General features: G+C 41.2%; 1 protein-coding gene across 1 annotated transcript; it reads left to right on the top strand.

Moving 5' to 3' along the window:
• Nucleotides 1-6687: 6687 nt before the first annotated feature.
• Nucleotides 6688-21441, top strand: OSTN (osteocrin). Its single transcript, XM_010152205.1, has 5 exons — nt 6688-6699; nt 14363-14461; nt 17208-17425; nt 20943-21039; nt 21332-21441. Exons 2-4 carry the CDS (start codon nt 14363-14365, stop codon nt 21025-21027), a joined length of 402 nt encoding a protein of 133 aa, XP_010150507.1. The 5' UTR covers nt 6688-6699; the 3' UTR covers nt 21028-21039; nt 21332-21441.
• The last annotated feature ends 1378 nt before the right edge of the window (nt 21442-22819 follow it).

The raw sequence follows: 22819 nt of genomic DNA, 5'->3' as shown, positions 1-22819 counted from the left end.
ATTGCTGGATTCCACCTAGACAGAATTTCCAGCTGGAAAAAAGAGGACGTGTCTGGGTAAACCTGGCCATGAGTTATTCCTGCCTCCAGGATCTTTAGCTAAGTCTCTGCACAGAACATTTTCCTTAAATAAATACTCACCTATTCAAATAAGGTCTTTGCACACCAGAAACACTATATTAGTCATTTGATTATATGGTGGGTTACTTGCATCATCCTTTACATTCTTCCCTTTAAAACTTCTTGGCTAATGAGAACGCACAGTTGTGTTTATTCCTAGGGGTTTGCTCCTTTTGTCACACCAACACATCCAGCTTGTGTGAACACAATTCGTTTGTACAGCTGTGCCACCGGTGTAGTTTATGCACGTGGCTTGTGACAAACTGTAAGAAAAGATAGCTCAGTCTGGGGGTTATTTTTACTGCTTTTATAGTAGCTATGTCACATAGTTATCTGTCTGTCTATCCACGTGTTTCACTCCCCTCCGCAGTACCATGACTGCAAAATGCTGCAGGTTGGGTCACCTCCCAGGCAGGCGGGGAAGGAATAATCCACGAGCTGGCAATCAGAGCTCCGTACTCTGTTCCTGTAACCGCCCAGGGATCTACTCGTCTCAGCAACTCTTTCTCCGCCGGCACGAAGTGCTGCGTCTGCCCGCCCCTCTGCCCGCGGCGCGGCACCTCTAGAGGGCGGTGATCGAGCGGGGAACGTGCCGTGACCGGCGGGATGCCGCTGCCGTGCTGGGCACGTCGGGGTTCCCTGCAGAGGGGTGCACTGATGCGACAGGGAAAGGTTTCCGGGCCACTTGAAGTTCTAGAGGAAACGTGGCCAAGTAAGGTAGCAGAATTTGGCCTGAGCATTAGGAAGAGCTTGCAAACTGTCGTGAGATCTCGAGTTCTTAGAAATACCAGACACCTTCATGTCTAGAGCAGCGTTTATTTGTGAAGGCTGTTGCAGGAACTAAATAGAAGTACATTGAAAACAGAGCAAAACAGAGAAGGAAATCAAATCAGTCAGCATCGATTTATCTAAACTCCCAGGTTTACACTAACAGCTTGCTCTGGTTGGCTCTCATCACAGAATGGTCCTCTCTGTGCAAGCCACCATTCCAGGGATGGATTTATCAGGAATGGTGGGCATAGTACCTACCTCATTAACATCATTTGGTCCAGGAATTGCTTCCAGGGAGAAACAGCTGCCCAGCCTCACTTTTCACATGGCTTCAGTTTCTTCTACCTGCATGTCAGGTAAGAAACTAGCGGTAACATTTCTTGTAGCATCCTGTGATGCTGTGAGTGGTCCACGTGTGGCCATGCCCAGCTCCCATACAAATGGTTTCTGCCTGAAAATACTACTCATCTCCCTCTTTTTCCCCAGACTATTGTCATCATTTGCTTAGCTGCTTCCTTTAATTCTTCAGCATCCTTTCCTCTGTTGCCGATGCACCAAATGCCGCTTTACTTCTCAGCTCTGCACAGAAAATGGTGATCAGTTGTGTGAAAAAAGGGTAAGATCAGGGTAGTGTTTCAGGACAGACATATTTTTTTCTTTTCATGAGCGTGTCTTTGAATTTAAGCTGCTGTTGTGCATTCAGTGCTGTCTACGTTGCCACATTTGTAATTAGCTCTGGAGCTGAAATACGTGCTCTGCAGCCAAGATGCGCGCTTTGCTGCTGCGTGCTTTGTGTACCGTGCCACAAGGGTTCACAGGACAGTAAGAGTTTATTTCAGTGGCAGGCGACATCGGCACACGTGTCTTCGCTAAGGGAGGCAGTGTGAAAACATCAGCACTGTTCCATCTCTTGCCTCTCAGCAGAGAAAGAAGGGGCTGGTTCTCAGTTTATCTTCATATTTAGCATGGATTCCAGGTAGCAGAGTTAGAGAAGATGGAAACACAGTCTACTGATTTTCATTTCCGTGTTGACAGTTTGAATCAGGACCAGGCTGATACTGGCTCAGAATTATTACTATTGGCTTAGTACTTTGAGACCTCTTTGTATGGTTTTGTTGCCTTTTGACTATTAGCCTGTGGATCACTGTGTCCTTAGTAAAAAAGACCCTGTTGCTCTTCTTGGCCATCTTCACTCCTCATGGCCATCTTGGCCTGGGAGCCAATGGTATGGACATAAAAGATAAACTGTCTTTTTTATTTCCAAACACATACTTCTGCATTATAGCATGACTGTTACAGAAAAAAATCTTGCATTTCAATAAACTGTCCTTGTTTGGGATTCTTGCTTTGTTTTGTGAGTGCTTTTTATGGATTCTTAGATGTCATGACCCAGCTCCTATTGCAAGCACTTAACTCTAGCACAAAAGACTTTTAAAAAGTACATATATAGAAACTGTTAGTAGGAAGCCTAACATTCCTGAAGAATGTTACTGTCTTCAGTTTTATATACTACCTTCACTTTGTGGGTTTTGCTTCTCAAAATCTATCTCGCTGCAAGGAGTCATCTTAAATGGAAGTGACACAGCAAATGCTACTTGATAGCTTGCAGATTTAAAAATAGCTTTCTTAACATAGTTTTTCCTTCCAAGGTAGAATGTACCTTTAATTGGAAAACATGTGTGCACATTGTTAATGCAGAGTCTCTTTTCTACACTTCTGTCCTGCAGTGAGTCATCTGCTCTCTAGCTCTGTACATCTACCTGAAAATAGGTGGGAATCAGCTTGGTTTCTGAAATTCCCTCTTATATATTGACTGAAAATCTGTGGTGGTTATTTTAAAATCTTTCCCCTTCTCCAGACAAGATATGAACAGAAGTGCAACACAAGTAATGTGGGATGTCCTCCCTGAACCAGTGATGCTGAATGTTTGGATAATCTGGTGAAGTACTACTATGCTTTCAGACCAGTCAGAATTGGGCCAATTTTATCAGAAGAGTTTACCATCTCAAGAAATAAAAATAGATTGAAAATGCCATAATTTGGAATATCTCAGTTGTTTATGAACAAGTTGTTTAACTCAGAGCCATATGAATCAGTATCAGCTGAGCACCTGACTTGTGGAAATCAACTCTTTATTAAAAAAAAAAAAAAATATCTGGTGTTTTCATTTGAAAAGAAAAAAGTTCTTGGATTATTTCTTAGAATTTTGGGGAAAACCTTTCAAAATTGGCAAAAAAAAATCCACTTTTTCTAATTTCAATCTTGTCCTTATTTCTCATACTAAACTCAAAACTAACCTATTTCCAATGACAAACTCACTGTTAGGTGAAACTGTGAATAATCATAGCTATCAGAGTGAATCAAGTCACATGCCTTTACTCCATTCCAGCTCAATCAAAAATTCCTGAGGATAGGTCTACTTCTTTGGTCATAATGCCTTCTGGACCCCATGCGATTCATGCTGAGTTACAAATGACAAATGTGCGACCTTGGGCAAGGAATCAGTGGTCAGTGGAAAGGGTGGCATAATTTGAAGAGGCTGGGAGGTAGAGTTCCCAATTTAATGACACAACAGGGAGACTTCTGTAACTTAGACCACAGTGATGTAACGGTACTGGTACATGTTTTAGTGGGAGAAGAAAAAGATTAAAAGTATGATACAGCTAACCTGGCGTGTGTATTCACTGGCCCTTCCTAAGATTTTAAAGACAAGGTCTGACAAACCCAAATATAGTTTCCACAGGCAAGGCTGATGAAAAGCAGGATTGCTCAACAATTACACACGTGAACCCTTGCTAACTCCTGCTCTCTGAGTAAGAACTTGTCTACTAAAGGAATTAAGGAAAACATTGAGCCAGCTCGATTGATTTGCAAGCTGGTGTTGAAAGAATTACAGAAAATACTTGCAAGATTATGAGGGCAGCAGGGAGGCAAGCTTGTCTTTCTCTTGGATGGTAACAAAACCAGCTTCACAGCTTGCATCCTTACCTCCTCCAATTTGTTTTTGCCTTCATAGTTGAGAAAAACACATTGTTTGTTTATTTGTTTATGGTTAAGACTACAAAGATTCCTTCCGAACTCTTAGTTGCCCTAACTTAATTATACTGTAAGTATAATTAAACCACAGTAGCGTTGAGGATGTCTGTTCCTTGGGCACTCTGCCAGCTAAGAAACCACCATATACCTTTTTCATTATCTGGGAAATTGCTTTATCACCCTTCTCCAGCAGGTGACAAAAAGGTTGCTGTAAGTTGTTGGTATATCTATGCCAATTTAGAGCAGGAAATTAAATGTTAATACTCTAACACTCTATTTTATCTTTTTTACCCGCCCAAAACAAAACCTCACTATGTGCTGGTAATATATGTCCTATTCTAAGGTCAAGAGCAGCCCAGGAAGATGGCTAATTACTCAGATTTGAGTCTTTCACACCTAGTCAGAGATGATGATAGTTGTGTGTATCGGCATCCATTTCAGAAATCTTTTAGGTTGTATGCTTTTGTAGGAAGAGCACAGGGATAAATTTATTTTGAAATAGAAAAAGTCCATATGACCTATATAAAAGGAAGAGCTACAATCTCACAGTAGGCCCAGGTGATCCAAAAGTGTCTGGAGTTTTATGACAGGATCACCAATCAGTGGAGGGCCTAAAAGCAAATTTTAGTACCAGGTCTTAGACATCCTCTTAGAGTCAAAGGAGATGACAGTATGGCTGCGTTTCTCCTCCTGCTGCTTCTGCAGCCTGCCATCCCACTCACTCTTGTGAGGTGCTAAAATTCAGCTGGCTGAATCTTGGCCATCCCCCAGGCTTTGCCCCGAGTTGTGAAATACTGAAATACCTACATGACGACCATTCCGTTGCCTGTCATCAGCTCTCAGTGGCACAGCCCATGTCTCCAACAAGCTTCTTCAACACCAAATGTGGTGGCAGAATGAAGCCCTACAGAGGTCCTGCTTTAAAGAGCTCCAGATAGGACCTGTGAAAACTCCTGAAAGGAGTAAATGACTGTGAGTGCTGCCTTGTGTCCTTCCAACAGAAAAAAGAGAAAGAAACCGAGCACCTAGGACCGCAGTAGCTGGTCAGCAACACCTCATGGTCGTATATAGCAAAGGTACCCCATAAATCTTAGAACACTTTGTGGTTGGATCATGGTTATCTTTTTCCTGAGATCATGCTCACGTTTTATATATAGCAGTCAAACACTGCTGTGTCCTTGGATTTCCATCAAGAAGCTTCCATTTAAATGCAGGTAGCACTGTAAGACAGAACACCATTCCAGTTCTCTTTCCAGTGTTTGGACCTGCGTTTCAACAGTGACGTTGCTTGGCTCTGCCCTTTTGGTTCTGCTGCACTCTAGTATCTACAGAGCCCGTGTGACCCCTGCAGCTGCCGTCACTGTTCTGTTATGCCCTGCAGTGGAAAACAGCCCCAACCTGCCTGCTCCAGCCCGACATCAGGGTGGGCGCTCATGCGGCTAATGCGTATTCCTGCAGCACTACGCTAGGCCATGCTCGTGTATCTGCCCATACTGAGAGATGCGATGGAAATCTTGCTTTGCTTCTTCTGAAGCTTTGTTTGTGTTGTGCTCGTATTCAAAACCAGCCTCTCATTCTCTATTTATTTGTTTTTCCCCTCATACCTCAGTCATGGAGTGTGGCGAAAACATGCTTTGCTATGCACCATCCTGATTTGGCGCTTTGTCTGCTCCGCAAAACTCTGCGGCCGTCTTCAGCTGGGAAATGAGCTGTGTTACAATATGGTTAAACTCTGGTCTTTCTCTAATCATTCTGATCAAGACAGATGATGAAATCAAAGCTTTTGCTCCCTGGCTGGCAAATTTTTCCAGCCTATTGTAAATCTGCGTTTGAAACTTCTTTTTACTGTCTGTTGCTGGTAGGAAGGACTTTTGGCAAGTCAAATTAAAAACTATTTTGAAAGACCTGTGCCTGTGTGTGTAGAGAATAAAGTCGTCATGAATTCACTGTTAAGGGGTCTGTGCAGGTTGGAATTTTAGACCCAAAAATGGGTCTACAATTGCTGTATGAATCGATTAAAAACTGAGATTTAAAAAAAAAAGGAAAAGAGAAGATAGACTTATTCTAGTGAGGAAAACAGGGAAATAAATAGGTTCTCTGGTACTGCCTAGGGAAGATAGGCAGCTCCATAGCTCACAATTAACAATCATTTAAGTAATTGAAATAAGGTGTATGAAAGACTTGTTCTTCTGACTTGTTTTACAAAACACAGTAAACTCTTTCCAGTGTTTACTGTACAATAGTGTAATAGTGTTGGTCTACTAAAAATTTAGTAATTAATTTCTTCATGGAGTAAATTTAGTTCTTCTAAAGTTATTCCTGTTGTCCCCAAGAAATGCAGTTTAAAAAAAATTCAGGACATCAGCTTTCTCTACTGCAGTTTGCAAAAGTGAGAGGTTAGAGGAATGGTGATGCTGCTGAAAATCTTTCCACTCCCATGACTGGCTGGCTGATTCTCTAAAAGAAAAAAAACCAAAACAACTCAACAACAAAACCCCTAGACCTTTAATTATAACCTAATCATCTTGATCACAGAAATACATATAACAAATGTGAGGCAAGTATGTGTGTGAGTGCAAGAGAGAAATGTTTAGGGCAAGAATCAGTGGAAAATCTTTAGAAATGATGTAAGAGAAAGCAAAGGCAGGGATTGGAGTTTGTAGCCTACAGCAGAGACTATAAAAACTCTGAAAGCAAGCTGAACATTAGGGATAAGTTAGGGGGAAGAACATAGCAGGACCATTAAGTTGGAATTGCTTGTATCCAATGCAAGGTAAGATGAGTGAAGACAGATGGGTTGGGGATGTTTTGTGTCTTCTGCTCTGTTTACAGAAGCTTTCTTCCCTTCTGTGCTTTCTTCCTTCTTTCTTTCTTCTTTTTTTGGTATTAACTGGCATGCACAAGGTATACACATGCCCATGTCTGACAGGAAAAGCACAGCTTTGTTTTCCAGTTGGAGATTAAGACAATAATGTGCTTATCATGTAGTATTTTTGGTACTAAAACTGAACTAAAAATTTTCTGTGGAAACTTATTTCCTTCAGTTAATCAGCCAATATTTAAACAAGATGTGTCAGTGTATTTTACAACACTGACCAGTTACTTTCATGCTTTTGCAGTGCTCTGCAGTAAACTGTTGTCTGTCTATGTTGTTATGGATTTTCCTCTATGTTATTGTCAAATGCATATTACTTAAAACAAGCTGAAGGGCTATGACAGAATAGTACCTTTGCATTACTAAATACCATATGTGGTAGACAAGTTTGCTGCATGTAATACATTGTAAAACACAAGATAAAGTATTTAGGGACATTCTTTTTCTTTAATTTATGGATCTGCAAAAGGGTTTTATTATATCCCATATTAGATAAATGTTGATCCAGATTCTGCCACATTCCTGCAATAACAATAGAATAACCCTGCAAAAACATTCCTACACTGAATAATTATCATTGTCCAGTGATCTGATTACCTAAGCTTTGTACCTCTGTAAATGAAGGCAGGCTGATCCAGTGATAGTCCTTGTAATTTCACTGTTTCTTTTTGCCTCCCAGACTGGAATTGTACAAGTAAATACATGTGAATAACCTTTGGTTTAGAAGTCCGGAGGCTACAGTAGAGTTCAGGATCCCCTAATTTTTAAGCACAATCACACAATGCCTTCAGAGTTCCTTACTTGGCTTTTCAGTTTGGAATGACTGTACTCTCATGGGGAGTGCAGAGCTGAGGACCTGCAGGGATGTTTAGTGTCCCTGCCCACTGACTCACTCAGGAAGTTTGGGGCAAATTATTATATTTATCTGTCTCTGCCCACCTGTACTCAAAATGGAGCTCAGCCTACTCTTCTTTTAAAATACTTTAATATCATGAGGAATAAGGGGGGAGGGGAACAAAACAGAAAAAACACCATCCCCGAACCAAGCAAATCTATGGTGTAAATGATGGGAAAACTGCAAAATATATCTGCCTGGACCAGGTGTTCTTCAGTATTTATAAATACCTGCTACACTGATTTCAGCAGACTAGGGCTTTGTTTTCACCCTTTGAATAAATGGCAATTGTACCTCTCTGGGCTTATTACATGGGAAATTAAAAACTTGAACCATACAACAGTTGTAAGGACTCTCTTGATTGATCCTGAAAAAGATTGGAAGCAATTGCAGCTTACCTTTTCAACCCAGAGAAACAGATTATTCTCTAATTTCTATTTGCCATGCATCTTCACCCAGCAGTTGACTTCAGTTAATATCCTTGATCAGAACATTTAGAAGTGTTTCTCCTGTAAATCAGCATCAGTGTGAAGCAATTCCAATGCCATTCTTGTCTCTTAATAGCTTATCTTGAAGGCTGTTTTTACTGGACTTTGAATGTATTGATAACATATTCTGATAATATAGTTTCCATACCAGGTATGAAGAACTTCTGCTTATCACTCCAGTGCTGTTAGGAAAGCAGATTGTTTTTCTGAAGGTAGAAAACCACAATATATTTTTATTGATAGAAAGATTTCTTATTTTTACTTCAGATGCTGAAGATGGCACTCTAACAACGAGCAGTTTTTAGTTCTCATGCTAAAGATGAAGAAAGCCAAATGTAAAGTTGGAAGTGCTAAGAAAATTTGGCATGTGCAGTCACTTCATGTGTAAATAGTGTAGGGTTGAGAATTTGTTGGCAATGAAGAATAGTCTAATAATGTTTTGTTTTCCGTTATGCATACCAGGAATACTGTAACTCACTCAATTATCTCACTAAGAAAAGGTGAACATAGGTTCTTCCCATTAAGAGATATTTTCTTACACTTCATTATATCCTTCTTATTTAATAGTCCTTAGGCTGCTAGATGGGTTTTATTACTTCTGCTTGTGTCTCCGGCTTCATAGTCTCCTACTTCTATGGTATTGATGTGAGTTTGGAGTTTTAAATTTCTAAAATCTGTTGATAAAAATTGTTTCATTACACAGTGTAGTCAGTTTTAAAAGTTGTCCACCTTGTTTCCTTTCTGCCCATTCTAGAGAGAAACATCCTTATTTGTCCTGCATGGTTTCATGCTCTTTATTCAAAGGAAGAGATAAGAACAATGACTGACAGGTCTTCCACAAGTGTTTTTCCACCTATGTCAGTTAATTTTTTTCTGATTCATGCTTGTGTCTGTTAAGCAAATGTCCCTCAGCAGGGCTGCATTCATTTGTAGTTTCTGTACTCTGCATGGGAACTGGAGTGCCACATTTTCAGACTTTCCTCACATGAGCCATGCAATTCAGTGTTGTTCCCACAAACGTTACACCTTCCATGGGCAGGGTCAGTGCAGAGTCTAGCCAAGCCCTGCAGGGACTAAGCCATCACTGAATCTGTTTTATCTGAGTAAAGATGGTAGGAACAGCTGTATACTTGAGGATCCTCTGATCACATCCACGTCTACCAAAAGTGCAGCTATTAATGGCTGAGTCAGCATTTACAATAGATACTTCAGTAAAATACAGGCAGAGATGACTAACATGGTGATCTGAAAACACATCAGGACTAAACATTGAAAATCATATTGTTACAGTGCATGCAGTTATTGAAATGAAGACTTTGAAAAGCAATTACTAATTTGAAGTCCCGCCTTGAGAAACCTTTAAGGAACTTCATTTTCAGAAAATGGAACATCCTTGGCCTTGAAATACTGTCAGACAAATTGTTTCATTTAGGACACAGAAATACCTAGTCATTATCTCAAAATCACTAGCCTCTTGCAAAAGTTCATGAATTTTAAGTTCTCTCTGGTTACGTCAGATGAATCTTACCTGCATCTATTCATCTACATAGTCAGGAAACTGAAAATAGAAGGAAATTTATGTTGTAGAAGTTGACTGTCTGTACCATACACCTGATAAAATATATGACATTGTTTAAAAATCTATACCTACTCCAGGAAAGACATTATTAATAACATACAGGGCCTGACACTGACTGCTTACATTTCATTTTGCCACAAAGTACCATGTTTCAATGCCTTGCTTCAGTATCTTTTTAGAAAGCGGTATGTAAGGAGTGCTCCATATCTCATCTGTGGGATGAGAGCAAAACCACCACTCTAACTTATTTTTGGATTCTCGGGGGTTTTTTTAAGGGTAGGATTTGTTTTGATTTTTCTCCTTTTTCTTTGATATTTACATGACTACAAAACTACACATGAGATACACGCAGTTCCTTAGGACTTTCTGAAATTACTAGGACTGCTGGTATGGGCATATTTTTGGCTTTGTGGTAATGAATACGCTTAGAGAATCCATCCTACAACTTTTAAAAGTAGGGCAAATTTGTTTCAGCAAGAGCAGACTTATTCTTAGAGCTTCACGCAAGCTATTTATAAGTTGTTCTTTTGTTAAGATACTCACCCATCATAATTTTATTGGTACATTCCCATCAGGTGTCCAATCCAAGGCTGGTGAAGTAAATGTTAAGACTTAATGGCACATTTGATAAAGATTGGTAGCAGCAGCTAATTTTCTACTTTGTGGCTTTGGAGAAGCAACAAACTACATCAGTAACTGGCTTGCAAACACAGCTGTGATTTCCTCCGGCTGGTTGGAATCTGCATGGCATGAGAGATCATAGAATCACAGAATAGTTTAGGTTGAAAAAGACCCTTAAGATCAAGTCCAACTGTTAACCTAACACTGCTAATACCACCATTAAACCTTGTCTGTACATCTCTTGCATACCTCCAGGGATGGTGGCTCAACCACATCCATGGGCAGCCCATTCCAGTGTCTGAACAACCCTTCAGTGAAGAAATTTTTCCTAATATCCAATCTAAAACTCCCCAGCACAACTTGAGGCCATTTCCTCTTGTCCTAACACTTGTCACTTCAGCAAAGAGACCAACCTCTCTGCAACCTCCCTGCAGGCAGTTGTAGAGAGCAATAAGGTCTCCCCTGAAATCCTTCATGGCTAACAGGTGATGGAGGCTCACCAGTACCATCCCAGTGCTGATATACCAGAAGGCCTGGAGTCTTAATGGTCACCGCCAGGAGCTTCTCAGTGCTGGTGGGACAGTTGTGCCTGGGCTCTGTATCCGGTCAGCTTGGGGGAGCATATAGAACAAAACCGCAGGGGTGTCTGGGCTCAGCTACATCCTGCTCACTGCAAGAGCAAGGTTCTCGTTTGCAGGTGAGCTCCAGTATGTCCTCTCTTGGTGTTGCAACAAGCAGAGCACATTCATCAATATATAGTGGCAGCCAAAGTGAAAGATTACATGATGTCTTGCCTCAGTTCTCTTGCTAACAGACCAGCAAGAAAAATAAAGCTCTTGTGATTTATACTTGCGGAGTAATCTCCACAGTAATGTGAAATATGATAGTTCAAATGGGTAAGAACAATGACAGCTGTTACCATATTTGACAGGCAATGGGTTTGGAGCTTGGTGATGAATTGCATGCTGTCTGGGGTTTGTTCAGCCCACTTATCTTCAGGATGTCATTTTGGTTTTTTGTTTTTTTCTTTAAAAGAAAAACATCTTTTAAGTCCTTTGGTTTGATGTTGGAGACTTAACAGTTTCTGCTTGGTAAGGAGTTTTGCTTTCTTGTGATCTTTTCTTGGAAAATGTCTCTGCACAGATTCCTAAGAAAAAGTTTTTAATGTTTATCCTGCTTTGATAAGGTAGAATAATGTTCTCACTTTTATCTTTAATTTTATTTTAATTGGACCTGCAACAAAGATACCTAATTATATGAGGAATTTTACTTTTGACACATTTCAAGCTAAAATATCACTAAAATACATAAATATGTCTGAATTTCAGACTTGCAGTTACTTTTAGTGAAGGGTAAATCTTATTTTATATCAGATAATACCAGACCAGACCCTGAGATAACAAAGACACAGAATTATACCCCAGTCCCTTGACCTATCTCTGTGAGATTGGTTGTGAAGAGTTTTCCAGAAGGATAGAAATTCAATACAAGTGGGAAGCATGTGTCTTGTAAAGGTCCATGTGATTGTCAGAGCTTTGGTTGTTCTCCTTAAGTAACAAATACTGTCAAGCCTTACTTTAGGTCTCTCTTGGAATGGCAGGTCAAGGTAAAATGTGGATGGGGTGAAGGAACAATCAGTGCACGGCTGTGGAATCCCCTTTTGGCAGGATGGCTCTGCTTACCCAGTTGCAACAGATGAGTTCATGAGGGGAAAAAAGCAACACCTGCTTTTAACAAATAAGATCCTATGACATGGCTGAAGGTGGAAAGCTAAGTCCCAAACTGGCAGAAGACAGTAGCACTTTAATTACATTTACATAGTCCTCATTGCATCCTTAGTTTTGCAAATGCTTTTCTAGAGCTAAACTGCTCCACTATAACAAACCTGCTTCTTTCTCCTGCATTGGTCACAACTCCACGTGAAAATCAGCACAACAGAATCTTATAGAATCGTAGCATCGCAGAATACTTAGGGTTGGAAGGGACCTTAAAGATCATCCAGTTCCAACCCCCCTGCCATGGGCAGGGACACCTTCCACTAGACCAGGTTGCTCAAAGCCTCATCCAGCCTGGCCTTGAACACTTCCAGGGATGGGGCATCCACAGCTTCTCTGGGCAACCTGTCCCAGTGCCTCACCACCCTCTCTGGGAAGAATTTTTTCTTGCTGGACTTTGTTTTGCTCCCTTTAAAACCAGTGATATTACTTCTTAGCTACTCTTATTTCTATGGGAACTAAAGCCAAGCTTTAAGTCTTTACAATTTCCTCTGTTTCTAATTTCACTGGCGTCGAGTTCTGACCAGTTAATCAAATGTCTTTTGTGTTGCAGGTGCCTTAATGTTTATTTTGATTGGTGTACCAGTTGCTATTTTTAGGTCTTTGGTCTTTGGGTTGAATGAATACCAGCACAGACCTTAAATCGCAATAAACATGTGTTTTTAACCTTGCCATTTATTTTTATGTCTCCGTATCCAAATAATCAGGATGTGGTTACCTGTGAAGGTACTAGACTACTACTTCAAATTTCAATGCACACCCACATACAAAAATATACATTGTAGATGGTTACAGCTTTAAAAACACTAAGACAGGCTTGTCTGACTTTAATGACTCTTACCATCAGACTGAGAGGTAGTTATACCACCTGGCTTACTACTTTGTTTTTGTCCTTTGACTCCAGTGAACTTAGTCTGCTTTACCCCTAGAGAATAACCAGCAGCTTGCATTCTCACTGCTGATCCCTCATGGACAATATTAAATGTATTTATTTTATATATATAATGGGGTAATCAAATAACAGAAGCACGTCTAAACATATTGAAAAGCCAAGCAAGAAACGGAGCTCCAAGAAACAACACTACAAATGTTGTATCTTTGCTTTTTGAAGCTGGCTTCTGTGACTTTTTTCTTTTGCAACTGGGGAAAAGTACATAGTCAAATGTGTTTTACTATGTGTCTTCTGCCTAATGGGAAAATTTCTACGCAGAGGATAAAACAACTATCATATATCATGAAAATATATTCATACATCTTTTCTATTTCTGCTTTTGCCAAGTGGAGAATCAGAAAACAGTGGCATAATCAGGCTTGAATTGTACTCCAGGGCAGGACCTGGACACAGAGTAATCAGTAAATTAGCAGATACCTTTGACACTAGAGGCTCCAGCCTAGTTCTTATAAACATCAGCTGAAATATTCCCACCTGGGTGAGTTGGAGGCAGGTCAGGTTTTAAGAACTAGACCCAAACAAGAGCTTAAACAATGTAGCCTAAACCTATGGCCAAAGAATCCCCTGCAGAAAGTAGCTTCCTGACCCTGGGTCTCCCACAACCTGAACCTCCCTGTATAATTTAAAGGCTCTGTAGGCATCTGCATTTGTGGCACATGGTCAGAACACCATCAGTTTGAGTGATGGATTTTCACCTAAGATTTTCCCAAGTGTGGGAGCTGGATAACTTCCTTCCAGGATCCCAAGAAGATCCTGAAATTTGTGACTACCACGAACTCACGTTGAGGACTGGTGAAATGCAGCCTTACTTTCACAATGCAGCTGGGGAGGGATGTGATTCCTGTAACAGCTTTAGGCACCTCTCCAGCATGTGGGGAGGTCAGAGTTGACCTGGGTGGCTGTGAGCCAGTCTCCCTGCTTACAAGCGAGTGTCTAGTTTGTCTGGTGTTAACACAGGTTTGCATTCGTCACTCCTGCCACTGCAAGGGCTGGCCCATTGTGCAGAAAGGAATTAAAAGATTTGCAGAGGTGTAAAGGAGGAAAGAGGAGGGAGCTGATTCTACACCCAGAGGTGAAGGGCACTCAGCTGGCACTCTTTTTTTATGTGGTGACTGTAAGATAAAGTGTATTAACAGCCACAGGAACAGGATTTTCCTTTGTTTTCACTTCTTAAAGACTTTTGGAGCAAGGTTCCTCTGGGAACTAGGGAATGCATCTGTGAAGCCATTAATAGCTTGTTCTCCTTTGCAGATGCTGCAGCTCCAGCTTGTGGTGGTGCATTTGGCCCTCATGGTCACCATGCTGCAGAGGCACTCTGGCTCAGTGATCCTCGCCAAGGCTGTGACAGAGGTAGGTGAATGTTTCTGGTGGTTGTGACATAACCCTGCTCTTCCTCTGGCTGTTTGTGGCCACGGAGAGTGGAAGACACCATGGTCTCTGAGCTGTGTTGGAAGGTGAACAGTCAGTATTGACTCTGTGAGAGCAAGCTTCCCCAGTGAAGGGAGCTATGCAAAGGGCCTGGCTCTGGGACGACACACAGAATGAAGTCTCAGATTCATGCAACCTCTCCTGAGGGAGATTTTCTGTGTTAAAACATAGCCCAGTGACTTTGGGTAGAGAACCTCCTGAAGAGGGGAAGGAGATGATGAGGTGGAGAAGCAAACTCCTCTAACACTGAAGGGAAGGTCTCATTCTTCTCCTTAAAGATAAATAATAGTATGAGAAGTCTGCAGCTTTCAGAAGCCAAAAGGAGATCCCTGAGAGAAAACCATCTGCACAAAAGTTACGAATTAAAGGACACAGAAGGGACGAGGAGTGGGAAGGAGCAAAGTAACTTGCCTAAGCTTGTGAAGGAGATCAGTGGATGAAGTGGGAGAGCTCTCTCGCGTTTCCTCCAGCACAATATGCAGAGGTTGCACCTGAAAATAACTTCTACTGCATTCTCTTCTTTTCATGTCAGCTTGACATGAAACAGATCTGGCAGGAAAGGTATTTATATAACGGTTTCATGCCATAAAAACATCAAGGATCTAAAAGTTTAATCAAAGTAGCACTGTTCAGCTCTAAGGTCTTTACAGAGGTTTTTAAGATGAGCTTAGAAGTTAGATGCATACTGACGGATCCTTCTACCTTGCTCTCTGTTGCCAAGTGAGCCTGCCCTGGTTCTACAAAATATCTCTTACAGAACATAGGGCTTGGGGAATCGCCCTCCACGTTAGTGCTGCAGCAGCTGCTGTTCTGATGCCACAGAGACCGGGTATCCTGTCTCTATCAATGACTGATTTTTCTTAAAAGAATATAAGCACAGCATATTTTCAGTGTCTTCCTGAACCAGACTTGCACTGGACCAGGGTATGTTTTAGATGCTGATGGGCCTGAATTCGTCTTTTAAACAGTGTAAAATCTTGGTATCCATGATGTCCTTCGGCAATGCATTCCAATTCATCTATGTGCTGTGTTTAAAATGTAGCTCCTTATATTTATTTTAAATTCACCATCTCATGATTTCGCTGGGTGGACTGGGGAGATCTTTTTCTTGGGAAAAAATTGCTAGTCTTTATTCACTTCTTTGCTGTTTAAATTTATAAACCCTCCACTGCATCCCCATTCACATATTTACCTCTTTACTTATCTGTGAAGTTGTGCTTTTTCAGTGGTTCAACATAGGAAAACTGTTCCTACTTCTGATTATGATTTTAGCTGTCTCTTTACTTTTTACAATTCTGTTACATCCTTTTTAAGACCAAGTAAGTGGGACTGCACAAAGTGCTAAAGAGCAGATGCTATTTTTTACCTTCTTTTAAAAGCATAATTTTGTTGCAAACTTCTATGAAAGTTTTATAACCCTGAAAGGGAACAGAAAGGGTTGCTCAGTGCACTTGAGGCTCATAAAAAGTAAAGTCAGAGGACAATATGGGATCCTTTACGGAAGTATTAATGGTGCTACTTCATTTGTGTCATCATTGTGGTCATGTGCTCCTCCTTGTATAAAGATCAAGTTTATACACTCAATCACTGGTTATGACACCCTTCAGTAGTGGAAAATGTCATCACCACACCTATGGTGTGGAGTGCAGTAGATACAAGCGTATTGCATCGTCCGTGTGACGGCTTTCTTTACAGTTGTACTGAACTCACTGTGTATGAGTAAGCAAGATAGTGGTGTGCTTCTAAAGAGAAAGGAAAACCTGCTTCAAGGCATATAATGAAAGTTTTCGTTGTAAATTTTTATCTTATTCTGTGAAGATCAAATGGAGCAAGAAGGCAAATATTTCATCTCAAGAAAGAATGATTAGAGCTTGACACCTGCTTTTGTAGACTAGCTGCTGCCCTATATTTTTCTCTTATTTGCAAATCAAATATTTCACTTTGTTTTGTTTCCTTTCTGTCTTGATAGACCCCAATGTTCCCAGCTATTCTAGATAGCAAACTAGAGTTTGGTTTTGAAAAGGTGCTAAGCCTAATGTCATAACTAAGGTTCAAAATTCTGTGTCTAGTCAACAGACTGTTCTTTCCTTTCCTCCTCCCCACATAGTGTTAATGCACTAATCCCTTGAATGCTAGTGCTGAGCAAGTTTATCTTGGGATATTTTTGCATAATAATTAATTAATTTGTCAACCTTGGATGAAAACTATGTAAGTTTTCATTACTCTTTATTAGCATTCATTTTAAAAATTAAAATCAGTTTTCTGAAAAATATCAGGATGGATATTGTAGCCTAGTAATGGTGACTGCATTTTTAAAAAGGATTAAATTACTCAGGGCATGTCATAAGTGATCCTAATCACACTGCTGAGATAGGGATAGTGGGCTGGCCTATTAAAGCAGGCTTTGTGGAGTAATAACTTTTGATAATTCTTGCAATAATAATGAAGGCGAGTTCAATTCTATTAAAAAAAAAATTCCCAACCTTTTATGGCAAACTCCTTCTGGTGGAAAATGGCCACACTTCACAGCAGGAACTTTGTTTTAAAACATTGTCCCAGGTTTAGAATCCCACTGATTATGTATTTATAGGACTGCTGCTGTGACACTGGTTGAAATGAGTTTCCCGGATCTTCAGCAGCAAGAAAACATCCCCCCTTTCTTTTGCAGCCTTTGGAGCCTTCTGCTGCTCAGGGCATGGGAACACATCCCATTGCCAGTGAAGAGAAGTCAGCCACCAGCCTGGCAGCCAAACTGTTCCTTCTCGACGAGCTGGTGTCTCTGGAGAATGAGGTGACCGAGACCAAGAAGAAAAGAAGTTTCCCAGGATTTGGCTCCCCTATTGACAGGATTTCTTCGACCTCTGTGGATGCTAAAGGCAAACAGAGGTAAATTCTCAGATCCTACCAGTGATAAAGTTGCGAAAAGGCTGTTGGTAGGTGTCCTGGGTACAGATGGGTTAGCTTTAGCCACCAGCGAGTTTACTGGCCAGTTGTGAGGTGCCTCTGGTCAGGGTACCAGGATTTCTACAGAAATCATTCGGGCTGCATGGTGTGTAATCCATCAGCTGTGATGAATAATGCATGTACTAGTTCATTTATCCCCATACTGCCATACAGCTAACAGAGGACATTCAGGCATATGCATTTTTTAGTACATTTCCACTGATGTGAACTAATATTCAGTTTTAAAATGTCTTTTTTTGATCGTGAGATTATTTAAAGCAAAAACAGTCCTGAGGTTCAAAAGCAGAGGGGCAGGACTAGGTGTTCCCGAGGGTGGGGTGAAGAGAAGGTATGGTGGTATGCATGGGCAGACAGTTAATAGAATGGACTTCAAGACCTCGATCAGTTCATGATAAGTCGGGGTTTAACCAATACAGCAGTACAGCCCTACCTTCACAGCAGACATTTGAAGATAAGTATGTTTATAATGGGGCTAAGCAATGATGCTCGATATGGCTGGGGGGAACCACAGAGTTTGGGGTAAAGCTCAAGGGGCTGCTCGTTCTATCTGAAAGAGCTTTAATGATCTTGTTCCCTTCTTCTGGTAACTGTCTTCTTTTGGATGGAATCCCCAATGCCACAAAGTATTTAATACAATACTTAAAGCTTAATTTGGAAGTGGAAACTATTCACAAGAACCAGTCAGCATTACAAGCTTTTTTTTTTTCTTTTTTCAAACAGAGTTTTGTAATATTTTCTTGTTGTTTTTCCATTAATCCACCCAGTCTACTACTAGGACTTTTTACTGTAGCCAAAAGTGATACAATACAAAATTCTTAAAACCTTGAATAGAACTATTCTGTTCCGTATATCTCTTCAAGAGATCAGTATCAGCTCATTCTTTGCTTGATTTTTAGCATGTTTTCCCTTTCCAGGAGAAGAAATGCAAGGTAATTTTTGAAGCTGCAATGCCTATTTTGTAAGAGTACACAGTATTCCTGATGTGTCTCATGTTTTTTTGGTGGAAATCTTGTTTCATTCTAAGTGCAGTCCAAAGCGGGAGGGGAAAAATAAAAAAAAAAAAAAAAGAAAGAAAACCACAAAAAAGGGAAATTGTGGTGAAAATTGTCCAAGTTCTCTAACAGCTTATCTCTGAATAATGAATCTGTACAAATGAGTGACAAACTGCACAAATTTCCTCCTTTCCCAGCATCATTAGCACAGTTCGCAGTTTTGCGTTGAGATTATCACTTTGGGGGGAGTTTGGGGTTGACTCATTTATTAGAACCACCTGAGCTACCTTGATCCCTGTGTTGATAGTCAGATGCTGCCACCAGCACGCACTGCAGATCAGATGCGTGCTATGCAGCAGCAGAAAGGCTGTACCTTTAGGTCAAAACAGGCAGAGGCTGCTGTACTACACAGTAAATAACAGCCCATTTCTGTACAGCTGAGATGGTTACCTTTAGAGACCAAATAATGACTTTTGAAGTGTGAAAGCTGTTAAATAGATTCAGCCCCTGAATTAATGTAGTGTCTGTAGTGCCTGGCAACACAGAAGAAACATTTGGAAAAGAGCAGTTCAAATATAATTCCACTTAACAGATTGTTGTGGCACGCACCAGTGACAGGAGGGCCCAGGTCCTAATCTTGCTCATCAGCATCAATTTATAAAGCTTTGAGAGGATGGGAAAAGCATGCAAGAAGACACAAGTGTTGAAAGCATGTAGAGAGATGCACAGACAGGCAGAAAGAGAGCCTGGGAACCTTAGAAAAGGCTGTTTGAGATAGAGAACATCTCTTTGTCCCTAGTGCTGAAATAGGCACAGTCTGCTTTGGAAGCTGGAAGTGGCTCAGGGGGCTGAGGAGGGAGCTGCGACTCCTGTTCTGGCTCGGGATGGCCACAAGAGGGGAAGCTGCCTGCCCTGCGCTGCCTGCTTGCTCAGCCTTTCCCATGGGCAGTTCACAATTTCCTTCTCCGTTTAACTACCGAGCATGATGGTTTTACAGCTACCAATGCAGACCCACCCCTTTAATCCAATCTGGGAACTCTATTCCATTTTTTATGGGTCAGCGTGACACCAGGAGCCCAAGTCCCCCACCTGCTTGTGCCTACACCCTGGGAAGAAGTGGGTGCTGCCCTTAAGGCAAGGGACTGCGGGTCAGCTCTTGGCTTTCTTTCCCTTCTCTTTCGCTGTGGCTTTATGCAACAGGGCTGGATACGTGGGTGTTGTTGGAGGCTATACAAATGGCTTCCCTTCATTTGCGATGTTCTGTAGCTGCTCCAGCATGACCCATGTGGTTGCTCCCTACATATGTGGTACAACATCAATTCCTGTTTCTTGACCTCATCTGAAAAGCAGCTAGAAAAGAGGCAGTATGAAATGGGCTGCCAATGCTGCAAGGGTGCCTCTGGGCTTCAACCCATGCCCGGGAGGTGTGAAGAAAGGAAACTGCTCATCTCAGTCAATGGACGAGGTATGGTCCTGGAGGGATGTGCAGAGCCCCCAAAGCCACAGGCTGAGTGAGCATGGCAGTGCTAGCACACAGTCAGACTTGAGTGCTAGTTACTTTGCATTTGCTAACTTACAGAGCAAAATTTCTTTTTGTTTATGTTCCTTGACAAGGACAGATAGAGAAGTGTTCATCTTCCAGGGCTTCTCTTGGACCTGCATTTCACTGGCAAGTATTTCCAAGGGCAAAAGTTGAGGTTATTCTCAGCTGCAGAAAATCTCACTATTTCCACAATTAATTAAAATAAAACTTCTGTTGGTGGAGGGAAAAAAAAAAAGCTTAAAAATGCTGAATTAAGATGGCAAAACTTATATTTTAAAAATCATACTAAAGTATTCCTGGCTAGACCTGCTTTCATACAGTCCTCATACCCTCATTCATCAAATCATCAGGGAATGTACCATATGGAGGAAAAAAAACCAAGCCCAAAACCCTCCCATTTTCAATCCCATCGAAGGATTGCTACTATACAATTTCGAGAACAGTGCTTCACAGGACACTCAGTAGGAAAACCCTGCTAGGGCTCCTCTGACTTGTCCCCTCTGTTACTGAGCAACATTTTCTACCTTCTTGCTTATCTTAACTCTGGTTGGCACTGGAGGTTTCAAAGATCCAGGCTAACAGGTCACCTGATAGGATACTATGCACATGATTCCCCTTTATACATGCAGTGTATCTCCTTTCTTTTATGAAAAGCAGTTAACCTGTGAACTTACTTGTTTGCTGCCACATAGAACCAGGATTAGTGGATCAACGTCAGCCAGTCTGTAAAACAGCTGCAACTCTCGCCTATTCTTTTGTAAGGCAGTGAAACATGTTATTTTTAAACACTCACATCTTTGGCTGCTCCTGCACAGCTGTTCTGTCTAAACAATGAAGTCGTTAGTGGGATGAGTGTCTTTCCCCAATTCTTTCCCTCCTTCTTTGCTTTTTTTTCCCTGTGCAGGAAAGTGGTTGAGCTGCCTAAGAGACGGTTTGGAGTTCCTCTTGACCGGATTGGAGTGAGCCGTCTGGGCAACACCAAGGGTTAGCAGTTCCTGCAAGTAAGCCAGTGTGGGCAGGCTCAGAGAACCTCTCCTGTTCTCAGTTACATGGAAATACTCGTCATGCCAGTAGGCTTGGAAAGGGTGGTTTGGGGAATGATGGCTTCTTATACCATGGATTGTGACTGTCCATTTAGCTTGAATGCCCTAAATTACAACTTAGTACCTCCCTACAGGAAAGCAAGTATTCCTAACATTTTCCACCTCCTGTAGATCACCTTACAGTTTGTTTGTCCAAGCTTTGCATTTCTGGCATGGGAAAAGGTAATCTTTACTGCTTTTCTGCCTACAGGTGCTTCTGTTCTGAATGACTGACGCTGTATGGGAAACATTACAGGAATACGGAAGATGCATCACAGCACGTCTTGTCATTGACCAATGATTCAATGCTCAACGAATTGATATCCTGCAAAATCTGTTTCACGTTGCCATTTACAAATAATAACAAATTCATTTTATCAGGTCAGAATGCTCTCACAGTTGTGCACAGTGATAGGAGGGAACAGAATATATGTATATAGTTTAATTGCATGGCATTTATTTCTTAAACTTGCTGAAGTTCATTATCCTAGCAAAGACTGATAGATTTTCTGGACTGAAAATAAAACTTCCAGAAATGCCAACAGCAGTCCATGAAAAGCAGCCAGTTTGCTTTGCACGTTTCCTTCAAGAGGGTGTTTGTTTGGTAGATGAAGAGGGGGAATTAATGGTTATGGGGCAAACCTAGAATTTATTTGAACTGCTGTTCGGGAGAAGATGTCTACTGACTTCACTAGTCTGAGTAAGAACAATGACAATACCTTTGTATTTGTCTTGATGTTTTTAGTAGTTCTTCCTCTTATCTCTGCACTGTATTTAGACATGTTTTCATCATGTGGCAGATCCTGAAATGTGGTGAGACTTCTAGTTTCCTCCTCTAAGCTGATGAATACATTTCACTCCTGCCTATGCATAACATAGGATAGCGTCCAAATATGAAGTCAGCTACTTCCTAAGCCATCTGCATCACATGCCTTAATTTAGCCTCTCGATGAGTGCATGGGGCGTAAGCAGACATCCAACTCTTAAGAGTTCAAGTATTTCTCACTCTGGTAAAATGTAAACATGTCCCCTCCACTTCATTTCAGAGTAAAACAGGTTATCTTAAATCCTGTTTCATGCTTGTCACTTCTTTCTATGTTATAAAATATAGCTGAAAAGAGCTGTTTGCTGACATTTCAATGCTCAGATTCCTAGCTGATGTTTTCTAAACCTTTTATGTTCCTTCTTGGATTTTGATCCATGTCAGCTAAATTCCTTGGATTGCTATTCTTGGGTATAAATCTTCCATAGCATTGCAAAAGAAGATCTACTGAGAAAGGGATTATGCAGCACTAGGAAAAACTTCTTGCCAAATACCCTGCGTTAGGCAGAAAGTTGTCATAAGGCTGGAGATAGTAATTAAGTGTTAATTTCCTGATCTAATGTCAGGCACAAAGCACCTGGTCTTTGGCTAGCAAAATGTGGCAAAAGTCAGTTTTTCAGTCAGCTACTGGCAAAGATTTGGGAAGTTGGTGAGTCTTTGAAGTTAAAGTTGTTCTGAGGGTTGGGATACTGCTGCAACTGCCCTGGTTCGGGCTATGGTGGGAGATGAGGCTGCCTCTCAGAAAGGCGGGTAGCACCCAATTCATGTCTGAGAAGGGGCAGTGCTCAGCCACAGCAAGGGCCTTTCCCGTTTTCCTTTTTACTTATAGCCCTGCCCCAAGACCAAGACTGACCAAGCCACAGAAAGTTTGCAAGC

The sequence above is a fragment of the Eurypyga helias genome, unplaced genomic scaffold (genome assembly GCF_000690775.1).
Source record: "Eurypyga helias isolate BGI_N326 unplaced genomic scaffold, ASM69077v1 scaffold9520, whole genome shotgun sequence".
Taxonomy (NCBI): Eukaryota; Metazoa; Chordata; class Aves; order Eurypygiformes; family Eurypygidae; genus Eurypyga; species Eurypyga helias.
The sequence above is the reverse complement of the archived record's forward strand: the minus strand, read 5'-3'. Positions and strand labels throughout refer to the sequence as shown.

Excerpts from the sequence above, each read along its gene's own strand:
- OSTN (XM_010152205.1), top strand. The coding sequence starts at position 14,363 with ATGCTGCAGCTCCAGCTTGTGGTGGTGCATTTGGCCCTCATGGTCACC. Across the intron at positions 14,462-17,207 it reads TCGCCAAGGCTGTGACAGAG|CCTTTGGAGCCTTCTGCTGC; the intron begins GTAGGTGAATGT and ends TTTCTTTTGCAG. Across the intron at positions 17,426-20,942 it reads GATGCTAAAGGCAAACAGAG|GAAAGTGGTTGAGCTGCCTA; the intron begins GTAAATTCTCAG and ends TTCCCTGTGCAG.